Source organism: Aulonocara stuartgranti (genome assembly GCF_965226115.1).
Source record: "Aulonocara stuartgranti genome assembly, chromosome: 15".
NCBI lineage: Eukaryota > Metazoa > Chordata > Actinopteri > Cichliformes > Cichlidae > Aulonocara > Aulonocara stuartgranti.
Genome location: NC_138951.1, coordinates 36,059,856 through 36,076,874, shown reverse-complemented (window position 1 = coordinate 36,076,874; position 17,019 = coordinate 36,059,856). Strand labels below are relative to the sequence as shown.

General features: G+C 41.0%; 2 protein-coding genes across 2 annotated transcripts; both read right to left on the bottom strand.

The window, feature by feature from the left end:
- Window positions 1-258: 258 nt before the first annotated feature.
- ccdc124 (coiled-coil domain containing 124) lies at window positions 259-7,486 on the bottom strand. Its single transcript, XM_082506196.1, has 5 exons — window positions 7,364-7,486; window positions 6,681-6,858; window positions 2,310-2,508; window positions 2,094-2,199; window positions 259-831 (listed from the first exon to the last, which is right to left on the bottom strand). Exons 2-5 carry the CDS (start codon window positions 6,837-6,839, stop codon window positions 627-629), a joined length of 669 nt encoding a protein of 222 aa, XP_082362322.1. The 5' UTR covers window positions 6,840-6,858; window positions 7,364-7,486; the 3' UTR covers window positions 259-626.
- Window positions 7,487-9,324: 1,838 nt separating this feature from the next.
- On the bottom strand, window positions 9,325-16,295 carry cluap1 (clusterin associated protein 1). Its single transcript, XM_082505571.1, has 13 exons — window positions 16,196-16,295; window positions 15,634-15,701; window positions 15,403-15,514; window positions 15,130-15,214; window positions 14,849-15,028; window positions 12,018-12,113; window positions 11,698-11,781; window positions 11,464-11,597; window positions 11,233-11,374; window positions 11,011-11,083; window positions 10,795-10,905; window positions 10,494-10,543; window positions 9,325-9,693 (listed from the first exon to the last, which is right to left on the bottom strand). Exons 2-13 carry the CDS (start codon window positions 15,653-15,655, stop codon window positions 9,517-9,519), a joined length of 1,266 nt encoding a protein of 421 aa, XP_082361697.1. The 5' UTR covers window positions 15,656-15,701; window positions 16,196-16,295; the 3' UTR covers window positions 9,325-9,516.
- Window positions 16,296-17,019: the final 724 nt, after the last annotated feature.

The window sequence follows — 17,019 nt, the reverse complement described above, 5'->3', positions numbered from 1 at the left end:
GATACACTAGATTCTGAAGAATCTGGTGAGTCACTTTCCAACGCAAAGAAAGAAAAAAAAATCTAATTCCCAAAGAATGTACTCGTCATTGGCGAGTACAAAACTAGAACTCGACATCTCAGTGAGGTCAAATATCAGCTCTCTGACGTTTATATGTATTGCACAACAGCACTTGCCAAAAAGCATTCAACTTCAGCATATGGAACAACGTATGTGCCTCCTAACAGTATGAACTGCATTTACAAAGAATGACAGATATTGATGATTGAGCAGTGAACTTTAATAAGTTATTCTCAAAACATCTGGCTTCCCACCTTGCCAGGAGTGCTAGGGGGAAAAAGAGAGAGAGAGAGAGAGAGAAAAGCAGTTACATTTATTAGATGCTGAGATGCCTCATTAGAGGCTGTGTGCACAAACATGAGGATCAGTTTTTATTTGATGGGTCATGATGAGTCTCTCCTCGTTAGTGAATGAAAAAATAAGTCAGGTCCTGTGGCACTGGAGAGACTGATAACGGTGAAGCTCTCGTCAGCAGAACTCATTTTTTCCCCCAAAGAAATTATTTAATTTTTCAATGGAAGTCCCCAGTGTGTATAGGCAGACAGTTTTCATTAGTGAACACGATTTCACTTTGTGTTGTAGGTGGAAAAGCGCTGGTTGAGGGGGTTTTCTGGTGCTTTTGCCCATTCTTTCTTCAATTGCTGTTTCAGTTGTGACAATCTCATGTTGGGATTCTCCTGTTTTAGACGAGGCATGTTTTCTTGCTCGTAAGCGGCAAATGCCGCTTTCATCCTGCGCTCCGGGTGACGGTCCAGGTCCTCGGGCCCCACGCTGAAACACAGGAAGACACACTGAGTGATTGTGTATTGTTAACATTTGCACAAGTACAACAGGAAGCCTCACGCATAATCAGAGGTTAGGGTTAGGTAGGGTTAGTACATATACGTTGTTACTGTGCTTAAGTTGAATTTTCAGGTACCTGTTTTTTCTACTCCTTACATTTTTAAAACAGGCTCATTACTTTTGCTTTAAAGCATTTGAGGAGAGTTATTATTACACATCACTGAAGGCCTCGAAATATCAAACCGATTTGAACCTAAACACATGAAAGGCAGTCATGTTCGTTTTAGTGCTGTCAGCGTTAATCTGGCTAAAATGACGTTAACGCCATAACCGCATTAATGCAGCAAATCTCTGTTATCGAGTTAGCGCAGATCGCCCCGTGCGTGAGGCTGCACGGCCCTAATACGTTAACGAGCTCGTTAACGCATTAGGGCCGTGCAGCCTCACGCACGGGGCGATCCGCGCTAACGGAGATTTGCTGCGTTAATGCGGTTATGGCGTTAACGTCATTTTAGCCAGATTAACGCTGACAGCACTAGTTCGTTTATTAATCACCAAAGGATGTCACATAAAAAGAGACGAAAGAGGCAAAACTGTGTTCAGTAGTCCGGGGTTAAAGTGGGTTGTGTTTTTATTTCTTTTTTGCCACAACAGCAGAGTGACTGCAGGTGTCCGTAAGTTGCGTCTAATATAGCGACAGCGTAAACAGAATACTGTCAGTGTAGAGGATGAGAATCAGTCAGGACAACTCATGAAACATCAGGTGTGTAAGGTGTGTAGAAATTATTTTTCTATAAACAATTCCAGGGTTCCCCAACCTGCTGGATCTACTTTAACCTCTACCTGCTCTTCCTGTTTGAAGCAAAGTCACCCTCTAAAATTTTTCCTCTTTTTCTCTCCTGATGTTCTACTTAACTGATTTGAGCGGAATACCTTTATTAGAACTAAAATTTAGACTAAAATTAAGTTTGTTTTCCTACATACTAATATTATTTTATTGTCACATTAATGCAGAACAAGGTTCAGTTAGCTTTGTATAAAAGTAGATGGTAGAAGTGTTCTTTAAGGAGCTACTTTTACCTTTTTTACTTTGAGTACATTTCGAAGCCTGTACTTTTTTAGTTTTACTTGAGTAAAGAAGTTTAACCGGTACTTCAACTTTTACTGGAGTATTTTTTAATACTAGTATCTGTACTTCTACTTAATTACAGAATATCTGTACTTTTCCCACTTCTGGACATAATTAATACCTGAGAACAGCGATGGCATCTTCTATTGTTCTGGCTTCCACGGTTCCTTCTTCAGGGATAACTCTGTTCACATTCTCCTCCAATGGAGTTTCCAGGTGGCTTTTCTCTGTGGGAAGAAATTTAAACATGGCACAATTACAAATCTAGATCATCTATGAATCTTATGACGATTTTATTACTCTACAAGCACATGCTTGTCTTCAAAATGTGCTCAACCTTTCGGATTGAGCTGGTCCTGCTCTTGCTGCTGCTGCTCATTGCGAAGCGTCTCCTCGATCTGTGCACGAGTCACTTTCCCACCAGATCCAGCGCCCTGCTGGGACCTGCCTTTCAGTCTAGCATTCTCCTCATCGAGAAGTCGCTGATTTTCCTTTTTCCTCTCAAGGAGTTCCAGCCTCTTTTTCTCCTTGTCATCCTGCAACATCAGAAAAAGTATCTGAGAGAAAAGACTCACTGCTCTTCTGTGCTTAAAGATTTGGTTATTTTGGTCACTACATGTATTAAGGCGCATGAGATTAGATCACAACCATACATGTACTGTCTGTACAGAGCACAATGAGTTTGAAAAAGAAATGACTAAATAAATCCCCGGACACATGTCTCTCCAGTCTAGTCAGTACATGTCTATGTATGACATGATGTGAAGCAGTGCAGAGTAATGCCTGATAATCTCTACTAAAGCAAACATAACACACAGCTTTTTTTCACATAGTAAGTCAAGTACCACTGCCTGAACACATGCAGATGCACTAACTGTTTTATATATACCCAATCAAGGCCTATTAACTAGATAATCTTTGACTACAACTGCTAATTTCTTTTTACCAGCATAAAAAGGATTTGTTTGACAGTACTAACTGGATTGACCAATACTCAGAACAAATGGAAAAGCCAAAGAACTCCGTGAAGATCTAAGAAGGAGAGCTGTATATTAACACAAGTTGGAAAGTTCACTTGGAGACATTTCCAAACAACTACAGATTCCAGGATCACCGGTTTAAACAGCTGTACAAGTTGTGTACAAGTTATTCAGATTTGTCACTTCTTTATCAAAGTCTGGAAGAACACCCAAAGTGTCATCCTGGGATGACAGCAAATTGGTTTAGGATGTTCAGGAACAACTCAGAAACTAAGCCTGTAAACTGCTGAAGCGCCACAGTGTCACTGTCCACAGCGAAGCAAGTTTTATATCACCATGGACTGAGAAGGTATCAACAAAGAAAGAAGCCCAGGTTACAAAATCATCACCCTCAAATTTGACTGAAGCTGCCCACAAGAACAAGCCAAAGCCCTCTGGAGAAAAGTCAGCTGAGACAAAGATGGAATTATTTGGTCACAGTGACAAGAAGTGTGTTTGGACGAGTAAAGGTGAGGCTTTCAAACCTAAGAACATTGTAACAACTATCAATAATGGTGGTGGTAGCATAATCCTCATGGGCTATTTTGTTGCTAGTGGTACTGGTACACTGCACAATGACTAAAAAGGAGGACTACCTTCAAATTCTTTAACTTAATGTCAAATCATCAACTAGATGGTTCAAACTTGGACACAGTTGAGTCTTCCAAAAGCACAATGATTCTAAACACGCATCAATGCTGGTTTTGGAATTGGTAACGCAGGCTATCATTAAACACATTTTCAGTAAATATGTGAACTACAAATTTACTGAAAATTTGCAAAGTATGCTTAGAAGTAGGTAGGGTGGTTGCCAGGAACCCATCCGATTTAAATGAAGTCTTGGTAGAGTCTTATTCTACCACTTTTCCAAGAAGAGTAATCAAATATCCAGACAGAAGATAATGGATGGCTGCCAAAAGCATCTAGTCAAGGTGCTATGGGATAGTTAAAGAAATACGTACTGGTTGGGATTGGTTAGTTTGTCAGTGCTAACTTCTTTCAGCTGCTCTCATATTCATATATACATATACATACACACACACATACATACACACACACACACATATATATATATATATATATATATATATGCTCTGAGAGACTGCTATGACACCACAGACTGGGATGTGCTCCTGAGCCCACATGGTGAGGACATAGAGGGGGCGACACACTGCCTTACAGACTACCTCAACTTTTGTGTGGACACAGTCGCCCCTGCTAAGACGGTACGGTGTTATCCTAATAACAAACCGTGGGTAACACAGGAAGTCAAACCTGTCCTCAACATGAAGAAGAAGGCTTTCAGGAGCAAAGTGAAGGAGGAGATGAAAGCAGCACAGCGGGAGGTGAAACGCTGCCTGAGGGAAGCAAAGGACACCTACAGCAGGAAGGCGGAGCAGAAGTTGGAGAGGAACAATATGAGGGAGGTCTGGAATGGTGTGAAAACCATCACAGGCCACAACACCAAGAACAGCACAGTGGGGGGGACTGTGGAGAAGGCAAACGAACTCAACAACTTCTTCAACAGGTTTGACCAGCCCACAACCCCCCCCACCCTCACCTTCACTACAGAGTCCTCTCCCCACTCTCCTACCTCCCTCGCTTCCCCCCTTCCTGACACCATGACACCCCCCTCCTCCAATCCCTCTTTCAGCAGCAAGACATCTCCCCCCCTCCCCTCCTCCCAAATATCTCCCAGTGTCACAGTGGATCAGGTCAGGAGACAACTGAGGAAGCTTCGCTCCAGAAAGGCAGCAAGCCCAGACAAGGTGTGTCCTAGGATGCTAAAGGCGTGTGCTGCTGAACTTGGGGAGCCGCTACAACGAGTCTTCAACCTCAGTCTGCGACTGGGGAGAGTGCCCGCCCTATGGAAGACATCCTGCATCGTCCCGGTCCCCAAAAGGAACCGGCCCAATGAGCTGAATGACTTCCGACCGGTGGCACTGACGTCACATCTTATGAAGACTCTAGAGCGGCTCTTCCTCAACCTCCTCCGACCACAGGTACAACATGCCCAGGACCCACTACAGTTTGCATACAAGGCGGGTGTCGGAGTGGAGGATGCCATCCTGTACCTCCTACACAGAGCCCACTCACACCTGGATGGGGGAAAAGGCACGGTCAGGATCCTGTTTCTTGACTTTTCCAGTGCCTTTAATACCATCCGGCCCTGTATGCTTCAGGAAAAACTGAACAGGATGGAGGTGGACCCCTGCCTGGTGGCTTGGATCTCCGACTACCTCACCGACAGACCACAGTACGTCAGGCTGAAGGACATCACGTCTGACACTGTGGTCAGCAGCACAGGAGCACCACAGGGAACTGTGCTGTCCCCTCTTCTCTTCACCCTGTACACCTCTGACTTCTGCTACAACTCTGAATTATGCCATATTCAGAAGTTTGCAGATGACACGGCCATCATGGGGTGTATCTGGGATGATCAGGAAGAGGAGTACAGAAGTCTGGTGAGGAACTTTGTCGCATGGAGTCACACAAACCACCTGCAACTCAACACCTCAAAGACTAAGGAACTGGTTGTGGACTTCGGGAGGTCTAGAGCAGGTCCACTGCCGGTTCAGATAGAGGGGGAGGAGGTGGAGGTGGTCAACAAGTACAAGTACCTCGGGCTGTGGGTGGACAATAAACTGGACTGGTCATGCAACACAGAGCACCTGTATAAAAAAAGCCCAAAGCCGACTGTACTTCCTCAGGAGGCTGAGGTCTTTTAAAATCTGCAGGAAGCTCCTGCGGATGTTTTACCAGTCGGTGGTTGCTGGAGTACTTTTCTATGCTGTGGTGTGCTGGGGGAGCAGCACAGCAAAGAAGGACTCATCCAGGCTGGAGAAACTGATCAGGAAGGCTAGCTCTGTGGTCGGCATGAAGCTGGACACTCTGGTGACAGTGGCAGAGAAAAGGACATTAAAGAAACTGATGGACATTATGAACAATGCTGGGCATCCTCTGCACACGGCCATAAACAACCAGAAGAGTCTGTTCAGTGACAGGTTGCTTCTCCCCAAGACAAGAACTAACAGACTTAAAAACTCCTTTGTCCCACACGCCATCAGACTGTTTAACTCCTCTCTGGAGGGGAGAGGGAGGGGAAACAGGAGGACAAAGGAGGGGGGAACAACTAAGCTGTAGTGCCTCTTCACCTCACTGTTCACTACCTTGTGGAATACTTTTTGTAAATAGTCAACAGTGCAATAGACTCAATACTTGAAATGTGCAATTCACTTGTATTTTTATTTTTTATTCCCATTTATTCTATTTATCCCCTTTGTATATTTTATTTATATTTGTCTCTGTATTTATATATGTGTGTGTGTATGTGTGTATATATATATATATAACATTCTGTAACTGTAACTTCTGTCGGTGCTGTGCTTTTTTGGAAATCGAATTTCCCAGAGGAACCCACCCGAGGGATTAATAAAGTTCTATCTTATCTCTCTCTCTCTCTCTCTCTCTCTCATATATATATATATATATATATATATATATATATATATATATGTATATATATATATATATATATATATATATATATATATATATATACACACACACACACACACATACATACATATATACACATATATATATACATATATATATTCAAGTATATATATCTTCAAGTACATTGAAGATGAAATTGTACTTCACACCTGGCTAAAGAAAGAGCTTACCTTCCTTTGCTCTTTTTTGAGTACATGCTTGTCAGTTTCCTGCCAGAGAGCATCTTCTTCTTGCTGCTTCTTGCGGGCGTCTGCCACCGCCTTAGCCTCAGCTTTTCGGGCTCTGGCCGTGGCCGCCTTGGAGTTCTCACCCTGGAATTTCTTTGGCATCCCAACAGCTGTTTTTCAACTGAGGGACAAGCCAAGACAAGAGGGCCAAGATAAGACTAAGAAACGTTTCAATACTGACGCACAATATTGAGCCAGACTTTTTATTTTGAATGCAACACAATAAAAAAACACATTCTCGAGGCATTTATCAACGGATATATTGTTCATTTATAGAACGTTTACATGACAGGCAATGCGCAGGAGCTCTTTCAGGACCTTAACATTTATCTTCAGCTGGATCGTAGGTTACATAACACACAGTTCGTGTAAATAGTTAACTTAATTAGCTATACTTTGGCCTGAAAACGGCAATGCATACTTTAATCTCCACAATCATTGAAATGGTTGCAGTTTGCCTGTCAGTACAGCTAGTTAGCATCAGCTAGCTGCAGTTGGCTTGAGGATGCGCCAGACTTGTTTGGCTATCAACTACATTCCCGTTTCCTCTGTTACTTAGCCAAATTTTAGCTGATAAGACATTCCCAATGACATACGTTAAGTTAATTATAAACGTGGTTTCATACCAGTAATGAAAGAAGAACCAGGTCGTAGGTAGACGACAGTTTACTGTTATTTCGAAGCGGCATCCGCCACCTCCTCTCCGAAAACCAGCGCGCTCACTGATGACGTTACGCAGCACAATTATACTGTAAACAGCTAGGACTGTAGAAAATAGTAAACATGTGTTTTTGTTAATTCTTTGTTAAACTTCAAAATGATTAAACACACATTTCAGTATGGTCATGAGTATGGAAGCAAGTTTTTTTTAATTATATAAATTGAAATTTCAAGATACTAATTTTGAGAAATAACCCAATTACTAGATTGTTAAAAATTCTTTTATTTTATACATTCATTTGTTTTTTCCGGTGGCGGGAATATATGGAAGCTCGTTTCCACCACAATAAATAAATAACTACAGTTTGTAACTTAAAAATTCTTGTTATTATTTTTTTTAAAAATCTAGTATGTTTACATTTTGAGAAGCTAACACGAAATTTACGATAACACCTGGAAATACTGAATTTATATGTATCCAAAAAAACCAGCAAAAAACCAAAACAAAACAATCCCCCTCTGGCCCCTGCTGGTGGTCTCAATCCTTCAAGCTTGGGTCCTCTGGGAGCTTGAGGATCCTACACAGTATCTTAGCTGTTCCTAGGACTGCACTCCTCTGGAAAGAGATCTCTGATGTTGTACCTGGGATCTGCTGGGGCCAGTCACATAGCTTGTTGGTCGCTGCACCAAGTGCTCCGATTACCACTAGGATCACTGATGCCTTCACTTTCCACATCTTCTCAAGCTCAGCCCTTGGTAGTTTTCAAGCTTCTTGTGTTGTGCTCCTTCCTGATGTTGCTGTCACTCAGCATAGCAATCCATCTCCAATTGCTCCATTCCATAGTTGGTATCCATAGTTATGACTTGATGGCTGCTTTTGCTAGAGGCTTGAAGTTGGCCTCTAGTGTCTTTTGCCGCATTCCCAATGAGTTCCTGAGGAATGCTCTTAGAGTCCTGTTGATATTGTACGCTTCTAGGAATTCCATGATCCATGTGTGGGGCACTGAGTGATAGGCCTTCTTGTAGTTAATCCAGACAGTGCACAGGTGGGTCAGTCTGGTCTTGCAGTCTCAAGCGGCTGTTCTGTATCTGTCTGTTTTGCCCCTCTGGTATTACTGCCAGTTCCTTTCTGTGCCCTGCTCATGTATTGATCCACAAGCCTGTTCTTCTCAGCTGTTATGATGCCTGACAGGAGCTTCCATGTCATACTGAGGCAGGTTTTTTCCAGTAGTTGGATGAAACCGGCCTCTTCTAGGGATGCTCGGGGATCAGAACTGTCTGGCCTTCAGTTAGCCATTCCGGGTGTGTGTCATCTACTAGCAGCTGGTTTATTTGTGCAGCCACGTCTTAGACACCCCTTTCTTCAGCTCTGATAGTTGGTTAACTTCCCTCTGTGCTACCTTGATCTTGGCCTCTAGTCTCCTTCTCTATGGAGGATACTACTCTTTGTGGCTGTTCATCTTGTAGCCAAGCATCTCCATGATCACTGCAGCCATGGTGCAGATCAGCCAGTTGGCTAATACAGGTAAACCCAGTTTTATCATTTGACTGTGGCCATCTTAGCTTTGTCTTTAATGTCCAGGGTAAATGAGGTTTGTTTTTTAATCCACCTCACCACACTTTGCATCACTGTAGGTAATCAATGGACCTTACATACTTATATCAAGCACTGACTGCTGCAAATCTTCAGAATTGCAACAGTTTCTTTTTTTCTCCACCTTTCATTTATCCCTATATGTCTATTTTTTGTCATATTTTGAGCACATAAACTAAAAAAAACCTAAAAGATTCTTCACCACTAGTAAGTCATTTATTTAATGGCTACAGAGGTGTGAAAACTACTCAAATGTTGTGCCATATAAAGTATAAAATTTCAAAATATGGTTGACTCTCTCAGAGAATAATAAAATGTCACAACACACAGAGGACATGTTAAAATAAAATATTTAATATTTTATTATGACAAATATTTTACTCAAATATCAAAGAACATGAACTATATTGACAATTAAGTTTCAAAAACAGCACGCTGTGAAACAATAATGCATATTTCTTGGACGGTCTAACTAGAGCTGGAATAAAAACTAGCTGGAGCTCATCATGTGTGAGTGTTCTTTATTCAGAAGTCATTGTCACTTTCCTCAAGCAGGGGGGGCCTCATACCCCCTCTTGAGGGTCGAGGACCCCTGGATATGGGGTCCTCCAAGCTCTCGTCCTCCAAATCCTTGCTCTCCTCCTCCTCACCTTCGTCATCTTCCTCATCATCCTCGTCCACATCAATCTCACTATCTTCAGTCTGGGAACAGCAGTGAATAATGACCACAACAATTAGAGTCCAGTCCAATGCACGACTGAAAATATTTCCAACACAAAACGTGAAACCACAACAGAAATCGCTATGTTCATCAGAAAAGGGATTTGGGTGTGGGGGGGCATAACCACGTCCATGACTCGTTTAAAGGGAGCTCCTGCAGTACATGAAAAATCCACCCTGTAATCCAACTCAGAAACACCATCATAGTTAAAAAATGAAATGGTTAAAATCTTCTCTGGATGAGAAACAGTTCTATGCCTGTAGCTACATCAGTGTACAATGAAATCACAAGACTGGTAATGGAAATAACAGAAATAAATGTTTAAAAAAGGGCTTTACAAAGGCTTTGGACCCACTTCTGCTTTTCTGTCTGGAGTAGCTTGAACATAATCATCAGGCTATGTCATGTGGGATATTCCCTACTGTATGAGGATTTGAGAATGGATTTTTCTTTTAGATGCACGAAGAGGAAAAGGGGAGTGAACTAGATCTTGGTCCGGCACAAACCTTTCCTTTCCGGTGTTTTTTCTTATGGGGGAATGATGTTCTGGAAACAGCTAAAAGGGCCTTAGATAACAAGTTGGAAACCGAAAACGGGGAAGAAACTGATCAGAGATTGAACAGGAGAATCAGCTAGAAATGACAGATAAAGGTTAAAGTGCAAGTCATGAGCAGTGAGCACCATCTGGGACACCTGCAAGCCAAAATCAACACAAAAGAACTCAAGTATAGCTCAGCAAAAGAGGAGAAAAAGAAACCAAGGAAGTTAAAAGATTACTAACCTCATCACTGTCACCACCCTGCATGTTCCCGATGAAACGTGCTCCTCTGCCTAAAGGAGGGACACAAGGAGGCAATGTTCAAGGAACGTGAAAGGTGTTGTTATTGCATGGCTTGATGTTCTTTGGTTTTTTGAGAACCAATCAGTGTCTACATTAAACACTGCAGCATGAATGTGTGTGATGTTTGATAGAAAGCACTTAGACACAGTAAACAACCAGACCATCTACTTAAATAATGGCTTCACTTTATGCAGGTGAGAATTGATCATAACATGGATGTGGCTATCCCCAGTCTGCATACCTGTCATGAGGCCATTTCGTGTGAGATGTGGCTTAGCGGGACGCAATTCCTCCATGTCACTGTCTGAACCTTCATCCTCGGGAACGTCTATGTCCGAGTCCTCGTCTTTCACTGTAGACGACATATCGTGTGAAAGTAGTGTGAAAAGTTATAGAAAGGTTTGGATGGGATTGTGCGACAGGTTTTTGTCTTTAACTCTGTGTTTGTTTATCTTACAGGAACTCTTCATCAGCTCCCTTTCCTCTTCTCTCAGTTTGCTCTGCATTAACCTCAGAGTGTTTTCAGCTTCCTGCAGCGGAGAAAGAAAATAACACAGACATAAAGTTTGCATGTGCATGACTGGGACAAATTGTATGAATGTTAGTCATACAATTTTATGGGACATTCATTTGTAGAACATTTGAGAAAAAATGCTTTGCATATTGTATATTCACGCACCTCAAACCTCTCCTGTTCCAGTCTGTGGTACTCATTAAGCTGAGACTCCAGAAAGGAGAGGTTTCTGAACTTCTCCACGTAGGTCTCATAGTGTTTCTGCAGATCTTCCTCGATCTTCTCGTATTCATCCATGAACGCTGGTCTAAGAGGTTAAGGAAGAACAATAACCTGTTTGTCTAAGTTTTGTTTAATGACTTGTTTTTAGTTGAGGAGAGAAAACTTCATACCCACCTGACACTCTGCAGGGTCTGGAGCCTCTTCCGATTCCTCTCCAACTCCTGCTTCTTCTTTTCTATCTTGCCATCCAGAGTGGCCTCATCGGAAACAACGTTATTCAGCATGTCTTTGGTCTTATCCACACTTTTCTTTAACACAAAGACATAGCAACAAAGTCAGTATTACGGTACTTGGGAGGTATAAGCATGTCCCCTGTGAATTTTGAAATCTGCTACCAAAATTACAGACCAAAACCTCCTTGATGGCAGCTCTCAGGGCCTTTTCAGTCTCAATGATCTCCAGAGGTCTGGCAATGGCTGCACTTCTCATTTCCTGTGAGCAAAGTGAAAATAAAGACAGCAAAGTAAACCCCTGTGCTACTGAATGATGTCTTTCAAAGAGACAGCCCTATAATTGTACAACTACGTTCATCTGAAATTATATTTACTGTAAAAAAATTTAAAAAATGTTACTGAGCTCACCAGCACTCAGATTTGAACAGCTGAACATTAAAATGTTAGTTAAGTTAGTCACCGTTTCTTAAAATCATATCCATGTTTTCCCCTTACCCTTAAGTCCACCTCCTTCCCCAGTAAGTCATATAAGGATGCTCCTTTGGACGTGACCTCGGACGCCAGCTGCCGAGCTGCTTTAAGATCTGAAATCTAGAATAAAGACAACGTGAGAGCTAATCAGAAAGTTTTTTCCTCTACCAAGGATTTACTATAATATTGATTTTTAAAAATAAAAAATAACAAACACGTAGAAAAAGCTATCTCCATGTAAAAACAATGTTTTAAATGATATAAAGCAAAGATTAAAAAGTAAATAATATGGTTTGTGTAGATTAAAGATACCACCTGGTTATTGTACAGCTTGATTTATAGTCTTGTAGAGCACACACTGCAGAAACATCCTTGTTTCTATTTATACTTGTACTCTTGTTATTTTTGCGGGACGGTGCATAGGATGTGGGACGAAAAGCACAGGTTAAAGTGTTGGATATACATCCGTATACAGAGCTGTGCAAAAGCCACCCTTCATTTAAAAATATGCTTTATTACCAAGAAGCCAGCCCTTGTTAGGATTTTCAAAAGTGGTCTTGAGACCTTTATAACTAAGAGTCTGTCGCAAAATTTAATACAAAAAATGTCAAAGACAAAAACACTGTTTGACAGGCATAAAAAATTATTTTTGCAACAACAAAAGAACTATTAGTTGAAAATGTGCCATATCTAAGGAAACCAGGCCAACAGGCCTAAAAAAATAATTTAGGCCAAAAAAGGTGCACAGTGTCTGAAAGTTATGTCCTTAAGGAATAAAACAAAAGAAAATCCAGCAAAGACATGATACAAGACCTGAGACCTTTCAGTAATGCAGCTATCGTTTACCAAAGCTTCAGTAAGAAAAGGCTGAAGCATAACAAATTACACAAGACCTGCACTAAAAATTAGTGACAACACGTCTTATGAAGCGAATCACTGCCAATATGTTCAGGGGTTATGAGAGAGGTACAGCAGTGTCTACAGCCATGTGTAAAACACTGTAGAGGCTCTGTCATGGTTGGAGGCTGCATTTCAGCCAGTGGTGATGTGGATCTTGTCAATATTTATAGTAAAATGGGAACAGAAAAGAACCATCAGTTTTTGATCTGCCATGCAATACCATCTGGAAAGCGTTTGATTGTCAGCGACTTCCTTTTTAGCATGGCAATGATTTCAAACACACTGCCAGTGTAGAAGAAAAACAGAGGAGCACTATCAGACATGAACTGACCTTCCCAGATCCCGTATCTCAACATTATTGAAGCAGTGTGGAATCATCTTGCCAGAAAACCTAAACAAAAGACAGCCAGCATCCAAAGCAGAGCTTTGAATGTCCTTTGAGGAGCTTGGAGAACTATTCTTGAATTTATGTCCCTGGATGGCCCGTCTCCTGCAGAGAGCTTTGTTGTTGATGTAGACAGCCTACAAAGTATGTGGTGCAACTAGTCTGTAGGCAATTCTTGTTTGTTCTGTTGTTGGTCCATCAGCCAGCAGTGGAGAAGAGTGAAGTTGTAACATAAAAAAATCTGAAGTGAAACCGAGTGTTGAAAACAATGAAACGTGTCCACTACAGCCGCTGTCTGTACTTCTCATACTATATATTTTTTTTTAATATTTGAAGAGTTTTTTTTGCGGTTCTCACATTCCCTTTGAACCCTCCTGTTGCTTCCTTCCCTTTTCTGGCCAACTTGTCAGCCAGTCAGCATTCGACAGATACATAGGTCATTCGATCTTGGACTGCATAGGAGCACATCTACAGTAGACAAAAATCACTGTCTGTCAAAACAGAAATGTGGAAAAAGACAGGCACATTTACAGGACTACAAATTACACTTATTAGCCATGGATTGGCCCTCCCAGAGCCCAGACCTCAACATTATTGAAGCAGTGTGGGCTCGTCTGGACAGAAAACCAAACAAAAGACAGTGAACATTCAAAGAAAAACACTGAATGTCCTTCAAGAAGCCTGGAGAACTATTCCTGAGAATTACTCAGAAATGAGAAGAAAACTTGGCTAACGGAGTTCAGGCTGTGTTGAAGAATAAAAGGTGGTCACACAAAATTAAGCTTGTTAGAATTGTACAAAAAAGATTTTTGCACAGCACTGTATGTCAGAGCTGGATACAATTTAGTACTAAGACTCAATCTTAAGGAAAATTAAGACAATCTGTTGCTTCTAACATTAATTATTCAGTTTACGTCAAAACCTAAGTATCTATTGTCTTACATTTGTGTGCATGGTGATTCTATCACAATACTTTGCAGATGAACAGCTTGGAAAATGTTTGGAAGTGACTGCTGGTGAATAGAGTCTTAACCAGCCATGTCTGTGTCACCAATTCACAGTTGTTCCATTGTATAATAACAGAAACATAAACGCAAGTAAATGCAAAAAGCTCAATTTATCCTGCACTGAAGCACAAAAGGTAATGTAAAAACACAACCTACAGCCCTGTGCTGTTCATAAGATTAAAGCCATTTATTAGTGTTAGCCACATTAATTAGACAACGTGCTAACACTGACAATTTTATACTTGTTGTTGGGATCTGAATACACAGCATCCTCAGAACATTTAGTAGACTTTGCTCATCGCTGAGACATTTTACAGCTGCAGTTAGCAGAAGTGGCTCTGGTGAGGAAATAAGAATTGCTGTTTCATTCTGAAACACTGCATATATGGTGTTTGCTTTAATTTATCTTGGTTTCAAACACTTCCCCAAATTAAATGTCACCCAGTGCCCATTTTCTTTTTTAAATTCCACAGGAATGAGAGTCTCATAATGTAAATAAAGTATGTGACTGAGGATTTAGTAAAACTGGCATAACATTACACACAGCGTAGTTTGCACCTCACCCGAGAGCCAAGGTCAAACTTGAACTTGCTGTTGTCCTGCTCAACTTTGTCTCCCAGAGCCATCTGCTTGGTTTTCATAGCACTGTACAGGACTGAGGTGATCTTCAGCATCTCTTTCACTGCATAGCCGTCAGCCTGGTAGAGACGCTTAGTGTTCAGCTTGATGTGAGCCTTTGTTGCCTGGAACACAAGGAGACACTGTTTAAGATGCAGTAATAACAGACGTTCATTTGCCAAGAATAAACTCTACAGTCTATAAAAAACTTCCAAGAATACGTCACCATGAACTGGGCCACAGCCTTGATGAAGAATATCCTGTCAGCTTCTGTGTCCACATCAGTAGGAACATCACTCTGAGGTTCATATCTATAAGGATGAAAAGAATGAAAGGGTGCAAAAGGCAAAGAAAAGCAAAAATATATCACAGTATCCTCCACTAGAACCATGATGCTTTAACATGGCCGTGTCCAAATGCAGACAGAAAAATGTGGAGGACAGAACAGTGGCAGTATTATTTAGATAAACAATTTGACTTTTTTTAGGCTCAAGCATACCTCTTCACAAGCCATTTCAGGATTTCTGCCACAAGAGAGAAATTTGGAGTCCTGAAGTTCTCCATAGAGATCAAGCGAGGATATCCCAAGGCCCTCATCATTTCTGTGAAATCTGACACATAACATAAAACTCCAATTAACTTCTCACTCAGTTATCTTCTTAAAACAAACAAACAAACCAAAAAAGTGGTCACTACAAACAGCGAAGAGCAGACAGTAAACAACACTTACTTCTTAAATCTCGGAAAGACATTTTCAGCCGATTGCACTGTGCGCCAAAGCTTAGACCACTTTGTCCTCTAGCAGGAAAAAAGAAAGAGCATGTGTTAACAGCAGACGAGCTACCGACTGTGCACGTAGGTTTCTCTCCGAGACTGGCAGGTTTTCAGTGAGAATTTAGTGTTTGGGGTTTATTAAATTAGAGCTGACGTGATTATCATTCACGACATAAAACTTTGTGCATATCAGCAGATGCTAAAATACAGACTTCAGTCACTATTTTAAAAAACTGTAAAACCAACTGTGATAGAATCACCGACGATTTCCCCGCTGATTTGTATTCCCGCACAGGACACCGTATGTTATATGTGAACCCTAATCTTGGTTTAAGCAGCATGTTTATGACTACAAAGCATAGCTAGCTCGTAGCAGGATTTAAGTGAGTAGAAAGCTATCGCTTTTTGTAGTTTTTGGCTAACCTTAGGTTAATCAGTGAAAAGACAGTATATATATATTTTCAACGATGAAGTTAGCTGTTATTAAACGTAACACGTTGTGTTTCGGGCATCATTACCTGTTCTAGTTGTTCCAAGCTAAGTGATCGGTGGCCGCTATGAGAGACGGTCTCTATAGAAACCAAGATCTTCTACGGAAGCTCAATACACTCAAAAATACTATCTGCGATAAAATAGCTTACGCAAACCGTGGGCGAGGGGGTGGGGACTTCACGGTGTGCATCACCAAGACTGTGCTGTACATATATATAAGTAGGAGTAGTGTACACTTGTTTTACACTACAATAAGTTTTTAAAAAGGTTTTAAATTTACACCTTTTATGAATATGTTTTCTATACTTTTATTATCTTTTTTTTTTTACACTTATAAAATTTATGTTTCCCTCGCTGTTTGCAAAGGTTGGACAGGAACTAACCAACACAGTGACTGGGAAGAAAATGAAAAAAACCAAACTAAAAGAGGAATGTATAAACAAGAAACAATCACAGGGTATCAGAAAAAATATTCACATAGATTATTGGTTTAAAATGTGAAGAAGTTTTATATTTATACTCTGCTCTGTGGGCAATAGGATTGTTACCAGTGAGCAGGATTTTAAGAGTGTTCTACAATAATTCAAAGAAACCAAAATCATCATTGAAACGTTTCAGGATTTTTCTGTTCATGGGTTAGAAACATTCGAGTAGATGGGAGAAAACAAGACAGGATGTGTTACTTTCAAGGGGCCATATTTATTATATGCTGTTGTCATTCAACCCTAAGCCTTGATATTATGTCCAAGAACTGTAGGGACATCTGAGGTGTGCATTTCAGGTTGATGTCAAATCCACAATTCCACTCTATACAGTGTAGTTGTGTGCCATTGTGGCACAACTGTAAAAA